General features: G+C 41.7%; 1 protein-coding gene across 7 annotated transcripts in view; it reads right to left on the bottom strand.

The window, feature by feature from the left end:
• The window catches only part of tead1b (TEA domain family member 1b), a 71,187-nt gene that overhangs the window by 41,746 nt on the left and 17,190 nt on the right, over positions 1–12,251 (bottom strand). For 6 of the 7 annotated variants that reach the window (XM_049604166.1, XM_049604179.1, XM_049604189.1 and 3 more), the window contains exon 3: positions 10,823–11,075. In XM_049604166.1, coding sequence (XP_049460123.1) covers positions 10,823–10,979 — 157 coding nt within the window. In that variant the 5' untranslated portion in view covers positions 10,980–11,075. Of the gene's footprint in view, positions 1–10,822; positions 11,139–12,251 lie in introns of all 7 variants that reach the window. The other variant, XM_049604172.1, reaches the window with a different exon arrangement.

Here is a 12,251-nt window from a genome sequence, read left to right as displayed (position 1 = left end):
GAATCACTCTATCAATTAGAAGCCACTGTGTTTATCATCACATACATTATTGTAGAGGCTGGCCTGGCCATTGTGTTGAGGTGTGCCTCTCAGGAGAGGGAAAGGGATGAAATAAACGACCAGGGAGTGAAGCCACAGTTGGACAGGCTGCTGGACTAATCTGAAAGGACGGCTGTAATTATGAGTCTCCCGAGGAACTGGTTGTGTGGCGAGTCCAATGTGTGAACATGGCGCTAACAGTCAGGAAGGTGCACTGCCCCCCTTCTCCACAACAAAGTAAGACACTGAGTCAAATCAATATTTTCAATCTCTCAGGATCAATTCAGCATCTGAGCACAAAGGAAGACATGTCGGCTGTGACCAATATGTATAAATGAAAAGTCAAACTTTGTGGTCATGATGGGCTCTTCTGTCTAACGTTCTTTTGTAACCACGAGCACAAGCTGAGGGAGTCTCGGCTGAAAGTTGTAATTGAATCCAAGTTTGGAAAGAGGCAAGGCTCAAAATAGTTAATGGAAATACCCCTGATAGTCACGACATAATAAACATGCACTTATTCTTACATTACAAGGATAATACAGCACTGAGTATGATAATTTTATGGCTATGGTTACAGTCTTCCTTTGTTTCCAGGGATGCTGTTCAGTGTTGAGAGACCTTTCTCTATTCCACAAACAGCAGAGAAAGAGATGACTGTCTCTGTTAGCGCTGGAGTGAAGTCCCTGTGCTCTAGATGAGAGAATAACACTGGCATTCAGATTCCATTCATATGTTGATTACACAAAATGGTCCCATCAGTATGAGATGATCTCATCAGAATAAAAGTGTTTCATCAATGGAATATGATGTAATCAGCACGAAACAGATGATTTCTTGAAGAGAGCACTAAAGTGACACTGCATCTTTAAGAAACCCAGAGTCTCACTGTGTTTTAGTCAAACAAAAGCAGCCAATTGGGAACGTGCAACCTGAAACCAGAAGCCCGCCTCAGAGGGCCTCACACAGACCTCAGAGCAGGGACACACCCCGTGTACTCCTGATTCAGGCAGGCAGAGAGCCACGGCCTGCTATCCAACCATTCAGTGCAAACACTTCCACACAGACGGTCAGAAAATCACAAACATGGACTCACTGATCATTTTGTCTTGCTTCTTTCCAGCAATGCAGTTCTGGAAATACATACAGTAAAAAAAATACTCAGACTATGTATCTAAAGTACTGAAACATAATCAAAAAATGTTAATTTGGGCTACACATTTGCATTCAGCAGCATTTTGATGATGACTGGACATGCTGTATCAATTATAAAGCCCTTTTACGCTGCCTGTTGAAGGCGGAAATGTCATACCGTTATTCTTTATAAAAAGTACAATTGCAGAATGGAGGGACAGAGTTGTCTTGCCATGGACAGGACGGGACGGGTGTGACATTCTGATGACGAGTTATGTGTGCAACCCAGTGCTGGGAGATCGATGAAGCAGCTAAAGGCAGTTGGCGGCTAACTCAAAGAAGCAGAACAGCAGCTAAGTCCTCAACTCTCAGCCTTTGAAGAGATGCAGCATCACAGATTTCCAACCTAATAATCTCAGTGCCTGAGGACTCATTGCTCCAGTAGTTAAGTGTGATATGTTTAATTTGAAAAGAGACCGCAGGGGTGTTCAGAAGGACATCATGTGGGTGGGTGTTTGTGGGCAGGTATGTGTGTCAAGGGTGGGAGACAGACTGTTCACAACATTTGATACCTCTTCAGTACCAGTAATATAACTGTTTTGAATGAATAGTGCTGATAAAAACTGATCAGGAAAAAAAAGAAATAGAAGAATAACAGCACTGAAAATGTACGCAAAGAGGTCTGAGAGCTCCTTCCTGTCAGAGCAGAGGATGAGATCAGCCTCCATATAACAGAGATGCTAAATTATTGTTATTGCCATGTTATACCATTGTTATTGTTTATAAAGTGCTGCCAATGCATGTGTTATATGTCACATTAGAGGCCAATGCTGCTGTGTTACAGCTCACACCCGTCACGCCTCTTTTGCATTCAGAATGCCGATGTGCCATCTAAAATCACACACAAAGGGAATTCATAACGGTCATATAGCACAATCTCTGTATAAAAGGGCTTAGAGGGAAACGCTGTCAAAATGAAAATTTCCAATTCCTTATTTCCATGGCCTTGAAAAGTTAAATTAATATTTGTGAACATGAACTACTCTCTGTCAAGGCCAAAGCGGGAGAGGTGAGTCTCAAACTTCATCAAGTATAAAGTCTGGTGCTGCTCCGTAGACAATTTATGGGAGCCTGATTTTGTGGATCCACAGAATTTGTTTTCTTTTTTATACTCATATGAACTTTATTCTATTGTGGTGTTCTCAGTTCTGAAGAGCCCGGTCATTAAAAAATCCAGCACTTGGGCAGTGACTTGCGGCATCAGAAACCAACAAAAGGCATCCTTTAACGCTGGCATGATACGCGGCCGGTTGCTGTTATAGTTTTAGAGGGGAAAACGCAGCGGAAGTCCACCAACTGCGGCGGGTGGGAGCAATGGTGGATGAGTCCAACAAACACCGACTTTTACCCAAGAGAGCGCTGTTCGCATCCTGTCAGATTCTACAGCAAAACCCTGTTCTTTTTTCCAAAACCTAACCACGTGCTTTTGTTGGGAAAAAAAAAAAAAAAAACATCAATTTGCGGTGTTGTACCAACGCAGTGGGTTTATTTTGAATTTCCAATATGTCAATATGTGACGAGATCGGAGTGAGAATGTGTTGTTCTGAAACAGAAAATGAACCCATATACTCAGAACATTCCCCTGGGTGTGCTTAGTGTCATCTATGACATCCTTCCCAATTATGTCTATGGAGCAGCTCAAGACTTTATACTCTGACATCACATATTTGACTTCTAGCACTCTAGTTGTTGGATTTGGAAGAGAGTTGTTCATGTTTTCTGGTATTTTTGGACAGTCTTGGACCATAGGAATAACATGTATGAATACTGAAAATGGGCATAGTTCCTCTTTAAGTCTACAAACTTGCCATTTCAGATTTGTACTGCAAATTTTCCCAACATGATAAACATGGGAAGAGCATATCCACTATGCAAAGCAAAATACAGAATTTCTGCCTCAGAGAGTAATCTTTTTCGTAACATCAAATCCTTTCCCAATAACATCTCTTCACAGTCTGCTCAGCATCAGCCCTGCTTACACCTTGAGCCCCTCCATCACCACTGTATATGGTAAGCACCCCTGCGAGGCTGTGGGCTGGATCTCACACGAGCCACAACATGTTATGCTTGGTCACCACAACATGGACATGAGTAAGAGCTGAAATCTGGCCGTCTGAACAGACTGCCATGAAATAATATGCACTTCAAAATCAATTCTGCTGCTCAGCAACAGGGAAGCTTCTAAATGTAGATCCATTTTGGGGCTGAGTCTCATTAATTGCACTTTCTCAGAGCCACAGACACACACATGGGTCATAAGCTAAAGATACTATGTAGGAATCAAACAAAACAAGCACAGTGAAATCAACCAGATCTCAAATCATCTATTACCAGGTTGTTTCTGTCGGCTGTTGTCCAAACATCCTGACTAGCGTCCACTGGGCATTTTAGACCCATGTGTGCAACTCATTTGCAGTGCAAAACAACAGGTGCAGAAGGACTGTCAACAAAAAGGTTTGTCCAAAGAGACCTGAAGAGATCCCATGAAAACATACATTATTTGAATCACACAGGTCAGCTGTTGTGTGCGCCTTGAGCCCTGAATAATGCATCAGCCCAAATTAAAGAGTGTTTTACACCAGTGGAGAGACAGGAAGACAAACTGATGCACCTTTCATATTTTATGTATGACACTCTCTGTTGAACATGCTTTCAAATGATGTGGACCATTCATATGAGACGGCTGTCACTGGTTAATCTCTGGAAGTCTGTAGTTTCCATACACATCACTGCTGAATGGCAGAATTACATAAATCAGATCAAACAAAACTGAGTTTCTGTTTAGTTTCTATCTCTGACATGCTCTCGCTCATCGGCTCTGTCTCTTCTCATAAACAACATATTAACATCAATAGCATTAAACCAAAGTCCTATTTGTAAACAACCCACTGGCCAGAGAAAATGTTGGCCTTGGACATTTCTGCAAACCATGGATATGTTACATTTGCAACTAATTATATAACAGATACGTTGGAATTTTATATACCAAAACACTGTGGTTGTTGTGTGGTTCACTTTAGGCCAGAAAACCATTTGGTTATGGATGGGAAGAGATCGTGTTTTGGCTTAAAATGCCTAGTTTGGGGGGATGCAATCCCAGCAGGAAAAGCAGCAATGTATCTGTAAAAAATAACGGCTTTTTGTGGCACTATTCCCATCAGGTCACTACATAACTCCCATGAACCTAACAAGCTGGCGGAAACATGGGTTACTACAACACCCCACGGCTGGAGCCTAAAAAGGCAGACAGAAACAGCAATGACTCGCCAAAACACAACCATATTTGTTGTTTGCTGGTTTCAAACAGTAGTCCACGGTAGTTTACAGCTTGGCAGCCATCCATCCCCTCCATACATTGCTTTAGAAATACTGATGTAATAAGTGTAAAACGTGCAATGTGACGTATTCGTGGTTTGCAGACACGTACAATTCTAACATTTTCTTCTGGTGACCGTGTTGCCGTAATAGAAACACCTGCTGAGTAGAGAAGTGTCAGACGTGTGTTCCACCCTGTTAGGTAGAAGAGTCACAAAACCAGGTCGATTCGTGCTTGTTGACCCATTCGCTTCAACTGTAGCTGCATGTTCGATCCCTGTCACTGTGTCATGTTGAAAGACATCTCCATAGCGACCCAGGTTGAATAAATAACCAGTCTGTCACAACCCAGTCCTTAAAAATCATATTCAAAATGACTTCTTCCCTACCTCATCATACCTGCATCAATACTATTTACACTTGCGACAGTTACTCCTTTTGAGGAAGACATAAAATAATTGGACTTTTTTCACTACCATGTGTGTGAAAACACGGTAGTCTTGCACTGACAATGGCAGGGGAACAAATGAGGGATTATTCTGGAGGTGTGTGATGCCTCTCCTGCAATGAAGTTCCTCACACTCCATTCTGCGTGAATGTAGGTGACTCGGAGAGCCTGAGCTGATCCCAGAATTCCTCATTATCTGCCCAGCGGGGAGGATCAGGTCCACTCGCTCTGTCTCAGAGCATGCTCGGCCCGGTGAGACGAGCCCCAGAGGAGCACAGTGCTGGGCCATCGGGGGCAAGCCAGGTCTGCTCATTATATCTAACTCATCCTTGGCATCTCTGCAAACCAAGTGCCACTTAGTTCCCACAGGAGGGGTCTGGGCTGGATCACTGACGAGATGGCAGAGCAAACAGCAGAGTGGTAATAGGAAAAGCTTTACATCAAACGACAACACATGCGGACAGATGCATACTGTCCAGCACTCCACATACGACGTGAATATTACAACATATGGGGATATCACACTTACTTGGCGCCAGCATTTATTTTCAGGATAACATGTAATTAATGGTAATAATGCTGCTGTTTGTCAGAACCAGGTTAATACCAGGTATAGTGACACAGTATAAAAAGTACGTTAAAATTTCCATGCCTCTGCCATAAGTGTTTGAAAAGGCAACAGACTGCATCATATACAGCAGGCGGACTCTCCTCTTCAGCAGCAAAAACAAGACAAACACAACATGGGTGTGGTATAACCTTCAAGTAGAGTATGTATTTACATATTTATTTGTCAGTAGATAGAATAAAAAGCAGTTCTTCCCTTTTTTTCAACAGTAACTGAGAAAAATTCACCAATGTCATTTAGCTTGCGGGGCAAGTGCAAATACATAACTCAATGAATAAACATACAATTTGAGTGAAGCGTGTTGTTTCATTTATCAACTCTATTTCTGGGATAAATGAATGCAGCCTAGCACAGCAGGTGGATTATGCAAGTGCGGAGTCTTGGGCCTTCGGCTAGGGGCCAGTGCCCTCTATTTCCCTTTACTTTTTTAAAAATATTATCCCAAGTTAACTCTGGGGCTGTGGCAAGTGCCGGCTGGTGCAGCCTATGCGGATGTGGTGTCTTCCATTGCAGTCACAATTAGCCTCAGAGAATGGGCACGACGCCAGCCAACACTGGTCTCAGCACATCCAAAACACTTCAGGTAAACACCACAATAAGCTAAGAAGCAGAAATTAGAAATTGTTTTGTACCGCAACACAGTTGCTATAGAGACTGTTGCTAATTAACTGCACTCTACCCCAGGATAACAAAGGGCTTAAGGGCACTCAGGGCGGCTCCTCTTGTGATGAGCTCTGTGTATGGAACACTATGCCATCCCCAGGGTCTCTCAAATACAAAATACCTGTCTCCTTGTAGCCAACTTTCATCTCAGATGCCATGAGAGGTTTTGTGTGGTGTCGGTCTACGGCTGTTTTAAACCCAATGGACCTGGATTACAGCCCCATATCAGCCTCGCCATGATTAGCTGAACCCTTCCTCTCTTAAAAGACAAATCGCTGGATGTTTTAGACAAAAATCAATCCCTTGTAGCAGCATGAAGGACCACTTCATAGGTTACTTATCATCTCTGACAGCATTGCAAAGAATTGCACTGTTAGCAAGGAGCCCTGTGCAAATGGAAATCCGAGGCATCCTAAAAAGAATACACATTCATGCAGCAAACAGAGCATCTTTGTTTTTACTGGGGGCATGCAGCCAGGGTGTGGATTTCATTTAATATTTTTTCCAGTTGAGATCTCTACAGTAAAGCTGCCTTCATACATTCGGCTGCCTTTTTTTTTTTTTTTTTTTTTAATTTCTTACAACAATACATCTTATCGTCCTGCACCCCATAGTGAACAGGATAGGCGTGAGATTTGTATTGGCTCACCTGTCAGACTTGGTGTCTGTGGTGACGAAGCAAAGTACTTGAATCTACAACACTAACCATGTCAAAAATGCCTCACGCACCAAAATTATTTTGCAATTAAATACTGAAATCTGACTTTTAGTATATATTTTCACGCATTTGATCAGTCACATGCTGCAGTGAGAGATGTTACATTTTTAATCTTTACAGGGGAGGTACTTTAGAGTTAAATAGGAAAAAAATTAAACCATTTCTATGTAACAGAACATGTGCGAATGCCTTTAGAGAAAATTTAAACATCTGTTGCTTATTTTGACATAAAGAAAAATAAGAAAATGAACAACTGAGTCAAAAGCAACACCATTAGAGATTTTATAACCTTTTCTAACAACAAAAACAGTATACAGATATGTCTAAGGAATAGGAGGAAAAATAAGGAATTGAACCACATTCCAAGCATTCCTCAAAAGATTCAAAACACTGAGTATAGGGGTGCTCCGATCAGGATTTTTGTGCCTATTGGGTCTATTTGAAGCCTTCTATTTATTGTGTAGCAATCTTTATTTATTTATTTTTGTATTCTTACCTGAGTTTGATCCTTTTCGTACCCAGATCTATAAAAAAATACTATTTGTATGATTTTGCTAGCACTAGCATGCTTTGATTTAATGCAATTTGTGATAAACCTACTACAGCAGCAGCTACAACCCATACAGTCTGTGGTGTGGTGAAGTCGAGCACTTTGTTTTTAACTGAGTTCAGCAGTTTAGCGTGCCGAAATGTCACCAAAATATTCGACAGTATAGCTTTACTATACACCTGAAGAGGAAAAAGGTATCACATGAAGTACTCTATGGGTATCAGTGTACCTTAGAGGGTACTGGTAAACATTACCCAACCTTAGCGTCACGTAGAGAAATTGTCTCGCTTGTTTTGCGTCATCTGATCCGCCTTTATAGAGACTACCAATCAAACTATTAAGCACAAATAGCATCTGCTAACAATCGGCGGCTGCTAACAATCGGCGGCTTAATCTGAGCACCCTTAACTGAGTTTGTTTTTAACACAGAGGTAATCCATACAGCCGGCCGCTCCCTACAGCTAAGTCATTTCTAACTTGTCCTCTAAATGACACAATTTGTAGTGCTAGAGACCATGAAACTATCCAAAACACACTGTACTGTTCCTGCTCTAATTTTATATTGTGCTCTAAAAACGGACTTAATATATTTAAAATAAACTGTGGCTGCATTTTTTTTCCTTCAAGAAAAGACCCGTGGAACCTTTAATGCCTTCCTAGCTTTGGGGGATTGTCACAGTTCATGGCATGATAGGATTGGCACTGGGCTGCAGCAACAGTTGCAGGGCAGAACAAAAAGCCCCGGTCCCCAGAAAAAGCACCATTACATCAGACTGATACCAATCTGTCTTCTGTAACAGTCACAGCAAAACTCTGATATGTTAAGAAAGGGAAATGCATCTATAATTCTGCCTTTAATCTATAATAAAAAACATTAAAAATTGTACCTCCCTTGTCACATTCAACAGCTGAACACCGGCAGTCAGCAGCTGTCATTATTTTGCATCATGAAACTATCTTATCTTTTCAGTTTGCACACTCGAAGATGTAATAAAATCATTTTGCTCTTGTGTCAAACAGTTCTGACTCAGTAACGGTAGGACAGACAGCCCTGTGATTCAGCTACTGGTGAGACAATGTGTAACCAGATACAGAGCACATCTGGCAGGACCCAACTCTATTCAACACTGCAGTTGTCTCTTCAGCACATTTTAAGGTAGATTCAACACCACAAAAACTAAACACGTCTTTGGGTTTGTTATTGGGGGTTTGAATGTTTCTTGAGCAACGATCCTTGTTTTGAGAAAGAAGACTTGACCGTTTCAGTTTGTGAATTATATATTTAAGTCTTGAGGGCATTTTCACACAGTAGATTTCAGTGGATTGTGTTTTGCCTCCGTTAATGTTAAAATCAATGCCAGTTACAGTAATTCTTTATAATTTGATTGTAGAATTTTAAAGATAAGCAACTAAAATCTATATTTAAATTCTTGCATTTTGCCATTTGATGCAGTAAATGTAAATCAAATAGAGTTTCTACTTGCTCATAAACTGTCAAAAAGAATATCTGACAAATGTAATGTCTACCAGGAAGCTGAACATTTGCATCATACTGAGGATGTCCCCTGACTAACAGCAAGGCTTGCACTTAGCACTGCTCATTTATAACTCCACAAAAAAAACCTGCCATGCTTTAATCCAAAGCAGAGGGACAGCTTCTCTGGCAGCCTCGCTCTGTGTGGGGACGAGGGAATTGGAGGAAGAGACAGTGGGGAGGGTCCTGTTGTCTGAGCCCACATCTTTGTAGTGGCAGCTGAGGGGTTTCACTGCAACTCCTACAATTTACATTTCGTTTGGCCGGAGCGGGTCACATGACAGCTGCAAGCGAATGCTCTGAGGGGCTTTCTGCTTTCACTTGACACTGACTGACTGGCTGTGAGACGGTCCAACACCACAGAGAGAAAATATTCCCTCTTTCCATGACATCACCCAGCCAGGAATGGGGGAAATGGAGGGAGGAGAGGGGGCACAGCTGGTGGCAGCCGCAGTACCATCTGCTACTGACTAATAGTTCATGCTGCTTTACTTATAAACTTGCACTTCTGTGAACCAGTATAGTGGTCACCATCACAGAGCACATCACAGATGAATTTGACAGTCTTAGAATATTACCTTACTGGACACAGCCACGTACTGATGCTTTTATTTTAATTTAAAAGAATATTTTTTAAAAACGCTTATTACATTTCTTGCCGCAATGTAAATGAAGTGATAGATACCACTCTTATGTATTTCTGATTTAAAAAAACTACAGCAAGAAAGCAGAAAAAACAGTCCTGTGCACAACCACCTGTAAAGCACAACTTGTCTTTTTTACACTTTGTTTATTCCATTAAAAAAATAATGAGTTACAACATGTTAATTAGGGAGCTTTAGAGGTGCTGCTAGGTTGATTTTGTTTCCTTTGGTCAGAGCCAGGCTAGCTGTTCCTAGTCCTTATGCTATGCTAAGCTAAGCTAATGAGCTGCTGGTTGTGACATGAGTAGCAGTGATGTGCATAAACTTGGTCATGTTTTTGGTGAACAGTGAACTAAATGTATCTGTTTCCAACGAATGAATGTAGAAGTCGTTAACTCTAACGACAGTCAGTGACGCTCGTGCGCTGAATTTACGGCAACTGGCATACCGGTGCACATCCATTGCACGTTTTAAGAGGAAGGAAACGCTGTTTGAGGGTGGGAACAGACTTTTACACGCCACCTGCATGGCTAGTGCAACTGGCAATTCAGACATTGCAGCCATTGGTACTGCCAAAGCCAGTTCATGTGAACATTTGAAGGACTAATGAAAAAAAAACAAATTTCTTATCCAAATTGTGCCCACCGGGTCTTAAAAACACAAGTCTGAATGAAGCCACATTCAAATCTGAATTTGGAATGACACATTGAGTTGAAACATCCCATACACATCTTGAGAAATACCTGCAAGTCAATGCTGAAAATTCAAAAACAAAACAAAAAATCGCATCAGAAATTAAACTAGCTGAATTTGGGGATTGTTAACTTAAACTAAAAATGTGAACTATGTACATGAACTCATTTTAATTTGCGTGAACTGAACTTTGAGCAAACTCTTGTGAAGTGTGAACATGCAAAACAGCACTGATGAGTCCATCTTCTCATTGAGCTCTCAGCAAGAAATCAAATAAAGGTATTCCACAAAATGTTAAACTATTCCTTTAAGCTCCCTCAGTTTTCACCTTTTAAAAAACATGCAACTACACAAACAATGCTTGGGTTAAAACTCACATGAACACACATCTGTACTCACCATACATCTTTCCCTCATCAGAGAGGATGATCTTCCGGCGTCCACAAGGAGGATATATGGCCAGGGCCTCCTGGAAGCTCTGTTCAATATCAGGGCTCCACACCCCCTCCGCATCGTTGTCCATGGGCTTGTCTGTCGAGTCACTCATCCTCTCCATGTCCTCGGCAGGGCTCTCACTACCGCTCCAGCTGCTGGGATCAATTGTGGCGGTTGGGCTCTCCAAGCTGACGCCTGGAGCAGACTAGGGAGAGACCTGGAATTCCCAAATAAACAAGCACAACCAAACGGTCACCCTCCACAACAGAACAGCGGACATCTGCTTCCAAACACACACACAAACACACGATGGAAAAGAAAAGAAAAAAGAAAAAAAAAAAAACAGAACACGCTGTTAGTTCTGTTAGTTGGAGCACAATATGGAGCTGAAGCAGCCAAACAAGCTTGGACATCGCCAAGAATGTTGCTGACTTGATTTACGCTGGATGTTATGGGTTTAAACAATTGAGCGTTTTCTCCCATGGACTTTTAATATTTTGATCCATTCTTACTAAATGACAGAGCACTAAATAGTTACATTTAAAACTTGTGTCGAGATCAGAGAAATGCTGAAAGATAGACTATGAAGGATTTTCCTAAAAAACAATGACCGGACTTATACTGAAGTAATCCCTCTAAATCAGCGCTTATCACCCACTAGAATTGTGTCGAAGTGTATTTATCTGCAGACAATCTGTCCTCTGCCTTCTTAGTTTCTTCTTATAGATGTTTATGGGCGTGTGCCCCCACAGCGCTCAGGTGAGGGCGGGGCTTTATAAAGAGGTAGCAACCAGGGTTACATTTATAACAGTGCTTAGGATCCGTACTAAAATATACGTATGGACAAAAACCAAAAATGGTGTGCACTTCAATCAGGCTTCCACCTCGCCATCTGTCACCAATCTCCCATCTCCAAAATGTTCATACACATGGGACAAAGTTTCTCCCATCAAGTCTGTATTTAAAGTTCACACCTTTGCCATGGGAAATGGCGTACGTCTCTTTCAGGCCTTGTTTTGTGCGTATGCTATGTTTATAAATGAGACCTCAGGTGCCAGGCCATAAGCCGCAGGCATCCAAGAGACACAGCGCAGAAAAAATGCAAATCTAGCAAGGCAAAACGCCAAACGAGAGTGAATCTGGGATAGGCTTTTACTTTCACTTTCGCTGGCAGGTGTCTACATAAAGAAACCGACAACCCTGCATCGTAAACCTTTAAGATTTTCTGAGTAATGCACCACCTGCCTGAGAGACTAGGTGAATCCATGAAACACTGTACAGTTTAAAAAACCATGGAGCAGGTCAATTCACCTGTGTGGTTGCTTTGAGATTTCTGTAATTTAACAAGCTGTGACAAGTATCCCATCAGATTTGTCACCCTAAAAGTTGCTGA

The sequence above is a fragment of the Epinephelus fuscoguttatus genome, linkage group LG2 (assembly GCF_011397635.1).
Source record: "Epinephelus fuscoguttatus linkage group LG2, E.fuscoguttatus.final_Chr_v1".
Lineage (NCBI taxonomy): Eukaryota > Metazoa > Chordata > Actinopteri > Perciformes > Serranidae > Epinephelus > Epinephelus fuscoguttatus.
The sequence above is the reverse complement of the archived record's forward strand: the minus strand, read 5'-3'. Positions and strand labels throughout refer to the sequence as shown.